At 36.9% G+C, this 18,694-nt stretch overlaps 1 protein-coding gene across 1 annotated transcript in view; it reads right to left on the bottom strand.

The window, feature by feature from the left end:
- Positions 1 to 18,694, bottom strand: part of cab39 (calcium binding protein 39) — a 30,982-nt gene that overhangs the window by 5,427 nt on the left and 6,861 nt on the right. Inside the window, exons 2-8 of the mRNA XM_061918892.1 lie at positions 12,132 to 12,287; positions 11,888 to 12,052; positions 6,225 to 6,343; positions 5,463 to 5,631; positions 1,951 to 2,010; positions 926 to 991; positions 611 to 754 (exon numbers count right to left, since the gene is read on the bottom strand). Of these exons, the coding sequence (XP_061774876.1) occupies positions 611 to 754; positions 926 to 991; positions 1,951 to 2,010; positions 5,463 to 5,631; positions 6,225 to 6,343; positions 11,888 to 12,052; positions 12,132 to 12,245 (837 nt within the window). The 5' untranslated portion in view covers positions 12,246 to 12,287. The remainder of the gene's footprint in view (positions 1 to 610; positions 755 to 925; positions 992 to 1,950; positions 2,011 to 5,462; positions 5,632 to 6,224; positions 6,344 to 11,887; positions 12,053 to 12,131; positions 12,288 to 18,694) is intronic.

Here is an 18,694-nt window from a genome sequence, read left to right as displayed (position 1 = left end):
GGCCAAAAAAGTGTTTGGACTAAGTATTGCATGTATTATATACCAGCTTTTTGATTGTAACGTGCATTTCAGTTGTAGTTTTGATTACCAAATGTAGAGTTGTTGAAATTTTCATGTATAATAGCTAACGGTAATCCATAGCATGTCTATAGCATATTTAATGTAAATTAGCATCGAGCTAGTGCATTTTCAAAAGTGAAGCTTTACTGTACTTTTGAGCGCCTTCTTTTTCTTTGTTGGCATAGAAAATTGTAACATTACTTAGAGGCAGTCCAGCTTGACTGCCTCTATATCCGCCAGTTGCTTGAGCCGGTTCCAAGACTGCAACCGGATATAATATCATGTGCAACAATAGATATCGATTTAAATTAGATGTTTTACTTTAAGTGAATCGGTACCCGGTAGTACTGACGGGATTTGGTTGGTACCTATAAAAAGTATTGAATTTGGTACTTTTAGTAATATAACAAGGCGAGACCAGGACTTGTTGAGGTGGTTGACGTAAGTATAACTTAAATGGGTTCCACTGTACTGTTAAAAGGAATCTCAAACAACAGATACAGATGAGAATTAATGGACTACTGTATTTACTTCTACGTATGTACTTTACCTTAAAAACATGAAAAGCCTCAAACTGGATGTTGCGGCTCTTGTCACGTAGCAAATTCATCATGAGCTTGAGATTTTCTGGCTTGCTGATGTACTTTGTCATGATGGTGAAATTGTGCCGGTCAAGGAGCAACTCGCCCAGTAACTGCCATTACAGAAGGAGAAAACGATAACTATTAGCTCAGTAATATTACCGTCAGATAGACTGACAATAATAAGCATAAAGGATGGCATGGTTGATCACAACAGGATGATTGGATGGTTCAGAGAAACCCAACACTTGCAAACTGTCAAACCTTTATGTCGTAGATCTTACCTTTAGAGACTGCCTTTTTGTCACATAGTTTTCAGAGTGGAGCAACTTCTCATATTCACTAAAGAACTACAGTGAGGAGAAAAACAGGACAGAAGCGGTTGTTGAGTTTCCTCCAAAAAAGGCATTTTAAAGTGTTACCACAATGACAAAAAAATACTCCTTTTCTCACAAGGACTATCAGCTACTTCATGTTAAACTGAGCTCATGAAAAGTAAAACAATTTCCCAAAAAATTCTGACTGAGCATCGCTAATTAGCATGCAGGTTTTTTCTTGTCAGTTGTTCCACATTATATTGGTTATGGTATTGATTTGAGAAGTAAAGTTAGAATTTTGATGCAACAGTCTAGTATATACTAGTGTAGTATTAAGTCAGCAGTCATATCATCACTTCCACAAATGCTGTATGTATGTTGTACTTTTCGGTTGAGTATTGTTAATTATTTTGTATAAAAATGTTAGTCAAAATAAATCCTTCGAATTATTACAGTATATGCCTGTAAGTAGTTTTGTGCCCTAAAAATCGTATTGGTCAAATTTTTTAACAGTTTAAAAAGACTGCAATGCAATTTTTTGTCAGCCTGTCAATGGGATTGTCAATCATACTGTGTGTTAACATCAAGCTACTGGCGAAAGTGCCAACTTCTTTACCATATGGTTTCATATCTTATTTTATTTCAGTTCATTTCATTCTGTATTGTGGATTAAACATGTTTCTTCCATGCTTTTGCAAGTGTATATTAATGAACCTTTATTAGGGTATCTGTAGTTTTCAACAAGGAAAATGTAAGACTTTTTAAAACCCTGCAGATACCCTGTTTATACGTGCTATTTTTTACTGTAATTTCATTTGGAGGCAATCAATAAACAACCTCAGCTTGGAAGTTTATTTATATCCTAATTTAAAAGATTGTCTACCTATCTTCCAAACAAAATACCAACATTCGAGAATGCAGAGTAACACGCTTAAAGAACCTGTGCGTCAAATTCATGCATATCGGACAGACAAGTTCCATAGTGCACTTACTTTTTCGTAATGTTGCTCCAGAAACTCTGCACTCAGTAGCTTGTGTCTTGTGAGGAGGTCCTAGAATTGGGGGGGAGGGGTGCACAGCACATTTTAATACCTTTAAAGAAAGCCAGGCATTAAGAATCTCATGAAAAAATTACCTTAAAAGTATATTTTGTGATGCATTTGAGTACACCAGTGGATGAAAGTACAAAAGTGTGTGTTTTTTTTAAGTACCAGTAGAGTGGAAAAACAAGTTGACTTTATATGCTTAATTGTGTTTCATTGTATCAATTAAACCATATCAAACTGTATTTACAATCCACAACGTATGTAAAAATACCATCCAAACATCACATAAACTCAGTCAGCCATTTTGAGTATTCTTTTCCAAACGTCTTTAGTAATAATTTGACGTCACTGGATTAGAACATCTGCACTCAGATTATCAGATCAGTCAAATTTGAACTATGCAAACCTTTGAGAGATGGGCTCTTTATCATTCACAATCCCTATTAAGACATGAACACATATGTTTTTGTTTTTTATGCATTCTAAGTTGTAAATAAAAAAATAGTCCGTCAATGGGGGGGCTCTCTATTCCGCCCACAAACCCCTCTAAATAATCACCCAAACCCGCCAACAATACCCTATATACATATCGTGGCTTGAATTAGGGCTGGGTGATAAATCGATATACACGATATATCGCGGGTTTGTCTCTGTGCGATATAGAAAATTACTATATCGTGATATTCGAGTATACGTTCTCACGCAGTTGCTTTTAGCTGCGGTCATTACACTACAGGCTCTTCCCACTCCTACTTGTATCTCCTTCTCACAGAGTGTAAGCGCACCTTCTTACACACGTCACATACTGTCAAGTCATACGTCACATACGTATACGCCCTCGCGGAGCAGAGAGGTAGCAGACTGGGTAAAGTTAGCTGTGATGTTAGCGAAGCCGTGCGAGTGGTAATACGAGAGAAAGAAGGTGCGAATGAAGGGAAAATTAATTCCCAAGAAAAACAGCACGGGGTCCATCGTCTGGCGGTGGTTCGGCTTCAAGCGGGAAGATGTCGAATAGACAACTTTAATTTGTCAAGTGTGGGACACAAGTGTTGCTACCAAAAGTAGCATTACTGCTTATATGTAGCATTATTTAAAAAGTCCCCTGCTAATAACTTTAATAAATAACAGTTTTGGTCAATTGACTTAGTTGTGATTTCCTTCTCTGCATGAAAATTTAAAATGAGCATATAATAATGCGGTATTAACAAAAATTTTTTAGTGTAGACACATAGAATCATCATACTGCTGTGATTATATGTATCAAGTGTTAATTCAAGGCTAAGCCAAAATATCGATATATATATGGCCTAAAAATATCAAGATATAAAAAAAAGGCCATATCACCCAGCTCTAGCCTGAATATTAACCAAATATCAGACAAACAATTTTTTAGGGGCGGATTGATAGCACACAGCTAAGAAGACCTCTGCTGCTTTACTGTGAGCTGGCCGCGATGTCCTGCTGCTCCCGCATCATCGCGTTTCAGCTCATCAAAATAATTCTAGATCATAAATCATGCTTCTTATCAGAATAATCGGAGGATTTAGCCTTAGTTCTAGAAACTGTTCATCTGTGACTTTCAATTCATACCTGGAGCTAGAGACAAACACACACAACCGAAGACAGTGCATCTTGATGGTTTTTCACATAAAAAGGAAGATAGGGACATCCTATCAGTCGTCATCGAAGTAATAGCAGACATTGTACAATAAGCTATCGCAGGGGTAGGGAACCTATGGCTCTAGAGCCAGATGTGGCTCTTTTGATGACTGCATCTGGCTCTCAGATACATCTTAGCTGACATTGCTTAATACTATAAGTAATGAATAATTCCAGTGGTAATCACAGTGTTAAAAATAGTGAAGTGAAGTGAATCAATCAATCAATCAATGATTGTTTATAAAGCCCTAAATCACTAGTATCTCAAAGGGCTGTACAAACCACAACACAAACCACAACGACATCCTCGGTAGAGCCGAAGTGAATTATATTTATATAGCGTTTTCTCGAGTGACTCAAAGCTCTTTACATCGTGAAACCCAATATCTAAGTTACATTTAAACCAGTGTGGGTGGCACTGGGAGCATGTGGGTAAAGTGTCTTGCCCAAGGACACAACGGCAGTGACAAGGATGGCTGAAGAGGGAATCAAATCTGGAACCCTCAAGTTGCTGGCACGGCCACTCTACTGACGGAGTTATGCCGCCCCCCACATTCGAAAACAATTCAGAGAAAAAGGCTTGAGAATTATACTTTAATGCGGATATATATTCGCATTGCACTAATTTAGCAAAAGAAACAGCGGGAAAAAATTAACAAGGAACTACAACTATTTATAAAAGAATCACCGAACAATGGTTGGGTTAACATGTCACTATGACTGGAAATAATTATTATGACTGTTAAAGCATTGTTCTCTGTCATACAAATTTTAAAAAGGAACAAGTATTATTGGAAAATTAAAAACACCACCTTGCAACAGGACATCTTGGATAACGTTCAAAATATAAAACATTCTTCAGCATTTTAATCTATCCATCCAGCCATTTACTACCACACCTGTTCAAAAAGTCGCATCAATGGTAAGAAGTATTTTATTTATTATTGGTTAGCTTCAGAATAAAAATGTTATAAAAAAAATTAAGACTTATTATACTCTAAAAATGTCGGTCTTACTTAAAAAATGCATGGATTTAGTTGTATTCAGTGTTAAAAATTATCATATGGCTCTCACGGTAATACACTTTAAAATATTTGGTTTTCATGGCTCTCTCAGCCAAAAAGGTTCCCGACCCCTGAGCTATCGTTTTATTATGTTTATAGTTTGTATTTCTTGTATAGCACTTGGCAATACTGCTGCACAATTCTTAGTGTTTAGCTAAAGCTGAATCTCTTTTGCAGAGCTTTCAAAACTTGTACCTCATCCTCCCTGTAGTCAGGATCAACAATATAAGTTTCGGGATCATAATTTTTCCCAAAGTGATCATTGTTGGCTCTCACAAAGTCTGCATGATTTGCATTGTTGTTGGTGGGGAAAGGATCTGCGGTTCCTACATCTACGTTACGTGATCACGTGACTGAGTCCTCATTATCTCTTCAAATGGCTTTTGTATCTCTGTGAGGTTGATGCTCTTTTGATATATATTTACTCTCAAACTTTGTAAGTCTTCTCTGTCATACATCAGATATATATGATCATAGCTTCAATATAACGACAAAATGTTTTTCCACTCTATTGGTACTTTAAGCTGAGGCCCTGTTAATGAAATATTTTGTGATGGCGATAGTCTGACTCTGAAACCCTACACATTTCTATGGGTTTACATTTCCCGCAAATAAGAGTGATTGTCTATTGTACTGCAACAATGCTGGGTTTTTTTTTTCATATATATATTTGTTAATGGTACTTTGCTCTATGTGGATGTATGCATACAGATAGGCCAAATAGAGCTCACTTACTTTGAAAGTGGCGAATGCGTCTGAGGCAATGTCAAACGTAGACATTTCCACATATCTGAAGAAGTCGTAAAACTGCTCTGACGACAGTGTGATTTTTGCCAAAGGTTCATGTCGGATGCACTCCCTCAACATTATCCCACAGTTGAGGGCGATCTCCGGAGACTCATACCTGCACAGAGCAGCAATTGACAAATGATTAACGCTGAGATAAAAACACGTGATTGTCAAAGTATTTTATTTCCGTTGATACGGTTGTCGCTGTTGCAAATTACACAAAGGACAATTTTTCTGCAGAGACCCCCAACCTTTTTGAGCTCATGCACGCCCTTGTTTCAGTAAAACTTCAGACAAACGAATAAAAAAACTGAAGGACAGTACATTAACAATGAGTCACATTATTAATCAAGAATACTGAAATGTTTAAAGCTTAATTAAGCATTTTAAGTGAAATTCATCATTTCGTGGATTCATTTATTTTTGTACAGTCTTAATGTTTGCGTATATCTAATTAAAATAGAAAATCCATTCACACTGCTCAACCCAATTCGTGTTTATTAACAACCATACAAGACGTACTGTACTTTGTACAATCATTTCACACTAGAAAAACTAAATCTAATCAATAAAGGCCCTATTTTTTAATATTTAACGGATGTTTTTTGATTTTGTAATATGCCTTTCAATGCACATTACACATGTAATTGTGTATGTGTGTGTGTGTTTGTTACACTAGAGTATATTATGTGTGAAGAGGTCTCCTACCCTTTAAGTAACATGAAGAGTATATTCTGCTGGGTGCAGAGATACTCCACCGTTGGTGTCCGAGTGCCAATCTGACGCCTCAGGATGTTGTTGAAGATCTGAGCTACATCTTTCTTGCCCTACGATAACCCAACAAATACATCAGTGTTTGGTTAAACAAGTCAAGTTGATGTACACTCCAGTTGATAATACAGACAAAATACACTCCAGAACAAACAATGTATTAGAGATGTACCGTCAAGTGAAGTCTTTTGAACGACTCTTTTAGGTGAACGATAAGAACTGATTCGCAGTTGCGAGCCATTTTTACTACAAATTGGAATCGTAGCAAAATTTGGACAAATTTTTCTGGTCAGTTGTTCAGAGGTGGTTTTGGAAAGTAGTTCAGGAGTTACGGTAGTACAATTTTGCCATCATATTTTTATTTAGTCTTAAATAGTATTGTACTTTCATTTAATTTCATTTAATTTTATGTATGTATTTTATGCATTCGCCGCTTTCAAAGTAAGTGAGCTCTATTTGCCCTATCTGTATGCATACATCCACATAGATTAAAGTACCATTAACAAATATATATATGAAAAAAAAAAACCCAGCATTGTTGCAGTACAATAGTATAATAATTTTATGTAATTTACAAAATTATATTTTTTATTAGTACTTATATATGTTTGTGCACTTTTATGCACAAGGGAAATTTGTAAACAGTGATTTCATTATCAATGATTATAGGATGACACAGGGCACCACCTTATGGAATGTTTACAATTAAAACAAAAGCCAAATCAAATTATTAACGTTTCAGAAGAATTCCCACAAATAAAGTACATATCAGTTCAAATTTTTATATTATTTAAAAATATGTATTGTTATATGATCCAAATCCTATCTTGTAACTGCTAATAGGGGTGTTCCGAAACAACTTACTCATACCTGGTGGTATTATACCGATATTGGAGCTTTGAGTATTGGCCCACATCAATATTATGACAATGTCAGCACTGATCAAACAAACATTCTTTTATTTTGCTGTGTTGAATCTCAAAAATGATCTTAATCAGGTGAAAATACGAACTACTCATTCTGTCTTTAAATTGGAATGGTAAATTATTTTTGGCGACACCTAGTGGTCACAATAATGAATTACATTATGCAGTGAGTTGAATGTTGCAGACATGTTTGTTACTAGATACCTTCTTAGACGCTTTGTTGTTGGAATTTTTGGAACTGCAAGTAATATGCAGCTATAATTATATGCTACTTGTTTTATTCGACAAATGTCGCCGTTTAAACTGCAATATTGTTAAATTAAGGACAAATATTACATATGTCTAGCTTGTGTGCTAAGGGGTTGTGTAGCTCCTAGCTCTTAGTAGCCTACAGCCTACCATGTTTACCTTTTGTAAATGACGTCACTAAAATACGAGCCAAGACCAAACTTGTGTGTGTACTTGATATTAAATGTTTATTGGCTTTCCAGCTTTGCACAAGTAAATGCACTGCAGGACTGCTTTTATTGGAGATTTTATATGCAAGCCGATATCATCCAATACTATATTATAGTAGTATTATGTTTTGTTTTTTTAATATCGGACCGACATCAATATTGCATTGGGGCCCCCCTAACTGCACCAGTGATTGTTTCCTAATTTTAAAATTGGTTTGTCAAGATCTGTCTACTTTGAAAGAGCAATAAATTCAAATTCTACAATGTATTGAGTTGATAATGTAATATCATCAATTCACAAAATACCAACATACACAGCCAAATTTTGCAATATGTCAAATGTGATACGCATGTCTCAACCATAAGGGGAAGAGTGTGGGAAGGTGGAAGAGGAAGCGACAGATCACAATGTTGCGACTAATCATGACATAAATGCATGAGTCAGGGGAAGCAACAGCGGGCGGTTTGACACTTTGCTCTGTTTACCCATCAACACAGATGGAGTGTCAACGTTTTAGTTGCCATTCGTTAACTCGGCATGAGTCAAAACACACAAATAAATTTACAACCCTTTAAAAAAAAAAAATGCCTGTATACTAAGCATGATATCCTGCTAATAATTATTAGTAAAAAAAAAACAACACACAAATGATCAAAGGTTCAAAGTGAAACAGATTTGGATTACTATTTTAAGGTATCTTCTGCCATCTAGTGGTGGTTCTTGACAAAAGCTGAAAACAAATACCATTACACCATTTTTTGAGGCATCATTTGCCATCCTCGGCAAATCTTCTAATATGGTGCACTATAGGTGGGAATCTTTGGGTCCATTATGATTCAGGAGCTATGATTCCATGATACAACCATAATTATTATATTGTATCATTGTGTAAATTACTCTGCATTATTATTATTATTCTTTAGTAACGTTTTTCGTTTGCCTATAACTCTGAAACTGTTCATCCGATTGATCCAGTTCAAGTGTCAAAATGTTCTTTCAACAAACATTCCCCCAAATTACCGGTTTTACAATAATTTATCATTTTACAGTATTTTCACTCTTATATTTTTTTGCCTTCTTCTCCTGCATCTTTCAATTGATTTCAACCATTCCACCACAAGCATATTCATCTTATTCGGAACATTAAAAACTACTTGTTTTTTAAACCTAAAAAGTTGACAATTTTATAGGTATTCATAATTTTCCAAAATATTGGTCAATACAATTGGTACTCAGACCACCATTCTCACTTACGGTTGCCTTTTTTTTCCGACCTGAAAATAACTTGGTAAATGGGTTGTACTTGTATAGCGCTTTTCTACCCCTTTTTAAGGAGCCCAAAGCGCTTTGACAGTATTTCGACATTCACACACACACCACACACACACACACACACACACACACACACACACACACACACACACACACACACACACACACACACACACACACACACACACACACACACACACACACACACACATTTATTAGGGCTGTGAATCTTTGGGTGTCCCACGATTTGATTCAATATCGATTCTTGGGGTCATGATTCGATAATATATCGATTTTTTCGATTAGATTCGATTCTCGATTCAAAAACGATATGTTTCCAATTCAAAACGATTCTGTATTCATTCAATACATAGGATTTCAGCAGGATCTACTCCAGTCTTTATAATTGTAAAGGACAATGTTTTATCAACTGATTGCAATAATGTAAATTAGTTTTAACTATTAGACGAACCAAAAATATGACTTATTTTACCTTTGTGAAAACATTGGACACAGTGTATTGTCAAGCTTATGAGATGCGATGCAAGTGTAAGCCACTGTGACACTATTGTTCTTTTTTATTATTTTTATAAATGTCTAATGATAATGTCAGTGAGGGATTTTTTTTATTCACTGCAATGCTGAAATTATAATTAATATTTATACTGTTGTTGATAATATTCATTTTTGTTTCATTACTTTTGGTTTGTTCTGTGTCGTGTTTGTCTCCTCTCAATTGCTATGTTTATTGCAGTTCTGAGTGTTGCTGGGTCAGGTTTGGTTTTGGAATTGGATTGCATTGTTATGGTATTGCTGTGTAGTGGTTTGTTGGATTTATTAAAAATAAATAAATAAATAAATAAATAAATAAATATCTTTTTTTTAAATTAAAAGAAAAAAAAAATTTTTTAAATGAGAATCGATTCTGAATCGCACAACGTAAACGATTCGATTCATATTCGAATCGATTTTTTTTCCACACCCCTATACATATATATATATGTATATATATATATATATGTGTGTGTGTATATGTATCTGAATCGCACAACGTAAACGATTCGATTCATATTCGAATTGATTTTTTTTCCACACCCCTATACATACATATATATATATATATATATATATATATATATATATATATATATATATATATATATATATATATGTGTGTGTATATATATATATATATATGTATATATATACACATATGTGTGTGTATATATATATATATGTATATATATACACATATATATACATATATATACATATATATATATATATATATATATATATATATATATATATATATATATATATATATATATATATATATATATATATACACACACACATACACACAGTATATTCAGAAGACTAAATACGTGACAAATGACGTAGCCTGATAAGTGAACAAATAAATAAACAGACCCCAATTGGCGAGCAGGCCTCCTTGATTTAATTTTGTGCGCTCTAAAACCACAGAATGTTGAGTTTGGCCTCAGTCGCCAAGTCACCATAAACACGCAGCCCAAAGACGTATGTCATCTATCTGCTTCATCATATCTATGGCTGACAGACATGTTGGCTTACTGCACGGATGTTATTGTCTCCCCTAACATATTATTCCAGTTGCTTATTTCCGCTGGTTACTCTTTGCTGTACCGCGGTTCCTGTTAGCCTTTTGTTAAAGAGTACAAAGCATTTTTTTATTTTCTTGTTTCACTACTTTACACTTATGCTCGCTTAGCGCTGCAGCCAGCATTGCTTTAGGTAAGTGTGTATTTACCTCTGGCTGGTTAACCGCAGTGGTCACGTTTGATTGCACAATAGTGAATTGCGACCAGACCGCTGTTTTCATAATTCAACTGCGTTCGCGTAGTTTTTACTGCCAATATACACCAATATTCGTGACATAGAAAAAATATCCTGTATTCAGAATATCAAAATGTTTTGATTGGAAAAGTAGTCGTGCCACAGAGCTCTGACAAAATTTAGCAAGTTTTGACTCAGCAAAGCTCCCCTGCAAAAAATCAACGGTGACTAAAATGTTAATTGGAATCCTTGTTATAAATTCCACATTTATCTGTGAGTCTGCCAAATATCTTTTAAATTGATTGATTCGCACACTACTTTTTATTTTGACCGGCCGAGTGCCTAGCCGCTTGTTTTGTGACTAACAAGTTGAGTCTGACCACCCATGTCTACGCAAATATTCCGTCACTTCCAACGATAATTTTATGAATTAAATGAATTAAAAAGAATCAATTTTTTCTATGTATTTGTTTAGCAAGCTTTCCAATAACACCAACCTTTTTAAAATGGAGTAAATAAATCTTAAGAAACTTATGACTTTTTTTTAACAAAAAGGTCACATGTAAAATCTTAAACCCCTTTGACTTTGTATTGAAGTTCACCATGAATTATTGCATTTTTACAGGATTTAGGGGCAATAACTTTTTTTTATATATTTATGTAAATCAATGTTTTTTTCCAGACATACCTAATAGCTTGTCATCTCCTCCTCCGTGCTAACCCATCAAAAACATAACGTTAAAAGAATGTTAGCTAACAGCTCTCCCTTGCTTAGTTAGAACCAAAAAGATAACTAATGTTTAGAGAACAATAATTGCCACATTTTAGAACACTCTGTATTACTTTTGACATACATTTGGACGTTCCTCTGTCGATTCATTAATCGCCTACGTTCTAACTGTGATGCATCGGAGAATTGATCAGTTATGTCTTCCCTCTATAGGGCACTGTTTATTGCAGACAATGACCGGTACCTATCAAAAATCTATATGGAATGCAAATAACTCGTACCCGTCTACAACCAGGAACTTGATGGATGGTTCTATTTTACGTCTCGAATACATTGTTTTATATCAAAGACGGATTTGTTCTCTATACGTGGGTATTTGCTACTCTATCTCCTACCTCAAAGTCGATGAGCTGCAAGTCTGCAATCAGTGTGCTAAGCAAGCCACTGTTGTAGAGCTCCTGGGCTAGCTGGGCCACTGCTTCAGTCTGGGGCTCTTTCTCGTTCGTTCCATAAAGGATTTCCTTCATGGCTACCAGGCTCTTTGATACTTCTTCTGTGGCCTGAATAGGAAGTTACACAAAAATACTTCTGTGGTGCTGGAAAGCTAAAATATTACAAAATGGGGGAGATTCTCCCTACCTTCTCAGCCTTTTTATCAGAGATGTCGTGCTTTTCAAGCACCGTCATGTTGTCCTTGAGGTTCTTGACAATGTCTGTGGGCGACTTGTGGGACTTGCCAAAAGGGAACGGCATGACGGTGAGTTACCACGGGTCCTTAAGCAGTGCGCTGTCCACCTGTGTTAGAAAATAAACGAATCAGAAGACGGTCAAAATGGAGGCACTTGTGTTTGCTGTGTCTTTAGCAGTAACTGCTCTAAATAGACAGCATGAACAGAGCACTCCGCCCAATGGCAACAAGTCTGAACAAGTTAACGAACATTACAAAACAGAGAGGTGAATTGAATAAAAGCATGACAGGCAGATAGAGCCAATGGCTCTCTCACAGAGATTCCAAACATACGTGACATGTTTGTAGCGAGGCTGACAGAAATGATAACAGTAGATAAACATCATCATATAGCGCTGCAGAGTGGAGATGCAGCATTTGTACATATAGTTGCTTTTTGATGAATATGCCTTTAATGTTTTGACTTATTATATACATTTGCTTGGCCAGGCAAATATAGAAACAGCGCTGATAACGGGATTTTAGAACTGCAGCATTGGGTATCAAAAGAGGACTTGAACAAAAATGGTTAAAAACATAATTGGTATTCCGAACCTCTGACGTCAAATAAAATCTGTTTTAAAACAGATCAAAACATTTTTCCCATAGGAAATAATCAAAATGAAAACATGTTAAAGGTGTAGAGGTGCAATTACATCCTCAAGTCTTTTTGAATACGATGCCACTAGTCTGGCACACTTATCTTTGGGCAGTTTCGCCCATTCCTCTTTGCAGCACCTCTCAAGCTCCATCAGGCTGGATGGGAAGCACTGGAGCACAGCCATTTTCAGATCCTTCCAGAGATGTGCAATCAGATTCAAGTCTGGGCTGTGGCTGTGACACTCAAAGATATTTACAGAGTTGTCCTGAAGCCATTCCTTTGATATCTTGGCTGTGTGCTCAGAGCCGTTGTACTGCTGAAAGATGAAACGTCACCCCAGTTTGATTTCAAGAGCGCTCTGGAGCAGATTTTCATCCAGGATGTCTCTGTACATTGCTGCATTCATATTTTCCTCTATCCTGACTAGTTTCCCAGTTCCTGCCCACTGCATGATGTTGCCACCACCATGCTTTACTGTAGGGATGGTGATGAGTAGGGTTGGGTATCGTTTGAATTTGAACGATTCCGATCCCGATTCTTTGTTTCGATTCCGATTCCTGACGATTTTCGATTCCGATTCTTTCTTATAAAAAATAAAAAAAATAAAAAAGAGGAAGGGTCAAAAAAAACTTTGGGATATTTTAAATGAGCTAGCTAACATACAGTCTTTCTGAATGAAATAGTCTGACATTCTCCATCAACTTTAATTCTATTAACTTTTTATGAACTTTACTATAAATTCCTCAAAGGGCTGTTTTCAACTAAAATATAAATATCAAATCTATGAACTTGAATATAAATATTATAAATAATGAATACATTTTCACAGGGGTACACTTTTCTCAAGAGAGCTTTATTTTTGAAAACCTCATTAAAACACATTTACACATAAGTGTATGATGTTGCAGGAAACCTCATGAAAACACATTTACACATAAGTGTATGATGCTGCAGGAAACCTCATGAAAACACATTTACACACACAAGTGTATGAGCTGCAGGTACTTAAACATGTTACCATGCTCCCATTGATGGGCTAACCTGGTGCAGAAAAGCAAATAAACAATAAGAAACATCTTGCAAAACCCAGTCCAGATTAGCAGCAGGTACAGTATAAAATCAGAGACAGTTCTTGTTTAGGAAAATGACGATATCCGCCTTCTCAGGCAGGAGGCGTGAGCGTTCTGGACAGATAGTGTCTCCTGTCGAAGACGGGACACGCATTTATTTGTACTCCATGAACTCGGAGGTGCTTCATCATGTTTGACGTGCACCCTCCTAAGCACGAAACAGTCCTGTCGCACGAGTTACATTTCGCCGATATTTCATTTTTTTTAGTAAAATAAAGCCACACACCAACGCCCGCTATCCATGCTTGACTGACTCCCTCGGCTACATAGGCTCGGCTATGCTAACACTTCCGGCGGTGGGCGCTTCTTCGTTGGTGTTCAGCGGCTTCTTCTTCCGGGACGTATTCTTTTTTCCCGGTCGGCGGACTGGGTATCGAAACTAGGAATCGAAATTTAAACTTTTGAACGATTCCGGGAGAATCGGAAAGTTAGTCCCGGTTCCAATTGATACTCAATACCCAACCCTAGTGATGAGAGGTACCTGGTTTCCTCCAAACATGATGTCTGGCATTCACGGCATAGAGTTCAATGTTTGTCTAATCAGACCAAATAATTTTATTTCTCATGGTCTGAGTGTCTTTCAGGTGCGTTTTGGCAAACTTTTTAGAGATGGTTGTTGTTCTGTAATGTTCTCCTCTTGCCGCAGAGGAATGATAAAGCTCTGTCAGAGTGACCATTCGGTTCTTGATCACCTTCCAGAATAGGGCCATTTTTCCCCAATCACTCAGTTTGGACCACAGGCAAGCTGAAGAAGGAGTTCCGGTGGTTTCAAACTTGTTCCATTTACCAATGATTAAGGCCACTGTGCTCATTGGAAGCTTTAAGACAGCAAAGATGTTTCTGTTCCCTTCCTCGGATTTGTGCTTCAAGAAAATCCCCAGACAATTCCTTCAACTTCAATCTTGGTTTGTGCTCTGCCATGTACTGTGAAATGTGGGACCTTATATATAAACAGGTGTGTCCATCCATCCATTTTCTACCGTTTGTCCCTTTCGGGGTCACGAGGGGTGCTGGAGCCTATCACTCCATTTGCTACCGCATGTCCCTTTCGGGGTCGCGAGGGGTGCTGGAGCCTATCTCAGCTGCATTCGGGCGGAAGGTGAGGTACACCCTGGACAAGTTGCCACCTCATCGCAGGGCCAACACATAGACAACATTCACACTCACATTCACACACTAGGGCCAATTTAGTGCTACCAATCAACCTATCCCCAGGTGCATGTTTTTGGAAGTGGGTGCCTGTCCGAATCATTTTTTTGAATTCATTTTATTTTTCAAAAGTTTCTAAAACAGTTTTTTTCACATTATAATAATGTGGTATTATTGTGTGTAGAATGTGGAGGGCAAAAATGTATTAATTCCATTTTGGAATAAAGCTGTAACTAGGGCGGTCAAGATATTATTTTTTGAATCAGATTAATCATACTCTTGAACTGTGGTTAATCATGATTAATCACAGATTGTTATTAGCTTGCATAAATACCTTTGCTCAAGAAAAGACCCCCATAGTTGGATACAAATGCAATTTGGTAGTCAGAATGTCATACAGGAATGTTTTTTAAATGCTTTACTGAACTGCAAATCATTGATTTGCTCCACATTTGGTGACAGTAAGTATAGTAAGATTTAAGTTTAAGTTAAGTATTTAACCTACTCAGTGACCTAGTGGTTAGAGTGTCCGCCCTGAGATCGGTAGGTTGTGAGTTCAAACCCCGGCTGAGTCATACCAAAGACTATAAAAAATGGGACCCATTGCCTCCCTGCTTGGCACTCAGCATCAAGGGTTGGAATTGGGGGTTAAATCACCATAAATGATTCCCGGGCGCGGCACCGCTGCTGCCCACTGCTCCCCTCACTTCCCAGGGGGTGATCAAGGGGATGGGTCAAATGCAGAGGACAAATTTCACCACACCTAGTGTGTGTGTGACAATCATTGGTACTTTAACTTAACTTTAAGTGCACATTTTGAAAGTCTCTGTAATAATATAGCAAACTAGGTACAGATGTACAGTACATTAATAGATAATGTAATAAAGGCATCCATAAACAATTTTACATAGTGCACCATTTAAAGTTTTACCAGTTGTTTAAACAAGTGTGAGACATTTTTCATTTTGTGGGCAATGTTGGATCGGATGTGACGTGCGCGCTATTATAGTGAAGCCGGAAGTGTGTGTATGTGAGAGAGAGAGAGAGAGAGAGAGAGAGAGAGAGAGAGAGAGAGAGAGAGAGAGAGAGAGAGAGAGGGTGCCTTGACGAGAAGCTAGTATGTTGACGAGAGACGTGACGGTTGTCAATTAAGACAGTGCCTCTCGATTGCCTTGTTATGGTCTGTTTTTTCTGCTACGATTCATCTAATTACAAAACCTCGGTTACACGAAAAACCTTAATTACTTTTTCAGATGACAGCACTGATCTCTTTTTTGTACAAACTAATTAGTTTGTAGAGTGACAGGAAAGACATCTTGCAGCACTTGGTCTTCACAGACGTTAATGTCCTACGTGCGGTGGCTGTCCATCTCGAAAAGGTGCTGTTTAATTGATCTGTGGTAAAGGCATATAAACTCATCCAGCATAGTTTGTTGTCCTCTGTTAGCGACACAATCTTCAAGTTCCTGTTTCGATTTAAGTTCCTATTTTAAACTTGATGTACACTGATGATAAAGTTTATCGGTACTAACTAATTACCTCAGTTCTACCTAAAGTTCCATCTGAGGCCCTTTTTACACTAAGCCGGATAAGGTTATCCTGGGTAAATCACACCAAACCTTATCCGTGTCCACACACAACAACGCTACCGTTTAAGACCCGCGCCCCCCTCCATCCGCCGGCGCAACACGACCTAGTACGCATGCGCGGAAAATGCGCACGTCATATTCACCTCCAATATTGCTTTGTGTGCAAGTTCTTAAATTTAACTTATCTGAACAATAGCCAGTGTTGTGGTATTTCAATTAACTGGAATCCAGTGGGCTGTAGGGCCCTACTGTAGTGAATCCCACCTGAGCCATAATAAATTAATCAAATCTTTATTAGACACTTGAACAATGTGAGAAAGAACATTTTACATCAATCAAACTAGGAAACTAGATGTCTGGTCAGGACACTCCTCATTATTTTGCCTTCACCTTCATTTTCCATTCGTTTTGGTGACTTTATATACTCTGGACATACATGGCGGACAGTAACTGATACAGTCTGCTTTGCCAATCCAAATGCATTCGCTGTTTTCCTCGACGGCCAGGTTAATACAAAGCACATGCTACATTTTTTATCACATCCACAGGAGCTTGCATTCTCGTTGTCTCTCCTTCCAAAAATGGACAAAGTTTTTCGCTAAGTAGAATCACAGCTGAACATTGAAAAGTTCTCTTGCCGTCTAAAAAGTGTTGAATTCGAAATAGCTGCAATCGCTTTCTCTTAGGGTATTCATGTGTGATTTCCACAAGCGTCTGTACATGTAGAAGAAGGAGAAACACGGGCATGTATGGTTAACTCGCCTTCATATTTCCAGTGGTTAGCTCCGAAGTACGAAACCGCTTTATTACGAAGCTGGCTGTGGCACATTCTTTCTGACATCACTTCCTGTGTGGGCGCGGCCTTTCTTGCTTCACTATCCCTCCGAACTCAGTTTGTAAACAATCAATGAGTCCATACAAAGCTATGTGCCGGAGATATACGGCGCACTTAGCCGTGTAAAAATGTATCCGAAGAGGGGGACCTTAAACGCTGCTTTAGTGTGGCTGAAACAGGGCTTAGGCTAAATATTTATTCCTTTAAGGGGTTAAACGACTTAGTGTATACATGGCATTGAGTTTTTTTTAAGGGGCACAGAGCACATTGCTCTATAAAGATCATCACACTGCCGTGTGACCTGATCACTGAATGCAATGCGTGCTGCGCTGCCTTCCGTCTGTAATTAATCTTCATTCATTTATGATACCGCAATAAAAAAAATATAACCATGATAGCACTAGCTGTAACATAACAAAATGTGGGAAAAGTGAAGCGCTGTGAATACTTCCCGGATGCACTGTATACACAGACGCTAAAATCTTTTAACCCCCAAAAATATATAACCTAGAAAAGCACTCAGAGAACACAGACCTCCGCCAGGCATTATATCCCGATAGTGAAGAATCCCTTTAAAAAAAGCTTGAATCCAGACAATGATCCAGATCACCTCCAAAATCTTATCACTTGTTCCTTATACCATTTCCTGAAAGTTCATCCTCATCCACCCATAACTTTATGAGCTATGATGACAATTAACGAAAAACCCTGAAAATCCATAACCTAAAAAAAGTATTTTAATGGTTAATGCTGTATTTATTAGGATGTACTGTGGTTCACCATGACAAACAACAACAACAAACCATCTAGTATAGAATCTAATTATACTGTAGATATACAGCATATACAGTACAGTACTCAGCAGGCCTCTGGTGAATGTCAGTAAATGATTAATGTCATTTTTAATGTGAAACATGTCTTTTTAAAACAAACTCTAACCCTAAAGCATTTGTATGAGACATGTCTTTTTAAAACAAACTCTAACCCTAAAGCATTTGTATGAGATATATATATATATATATACATATATATATATATATATATATATATATACATATATATATATATACATATATACATATATATATATATATATATATATATATATATATATATATATATATATATATATATATATATATATATGTATATATATATATATATATACATA

The sequence above is a fragment of the Nerophis ophidion genome, linkage group LG13, assembly GCF_033978795.1.
Source record: "Nerophis ophidion isolate RoL-2023_Sa linkage group LG13, RoL_Noph_v1.0, whole genome shotgun sequence".
Lineage (NCBI taxonomy): Eukaryota > Metazoa > Chordata > Actinopteri > Syngnathiformes > Syngnathidae > Nerophis > Nerophis ophidion.
This window is presented reverse-complemented; position numbering and strand designations above follow the sequence as displayed.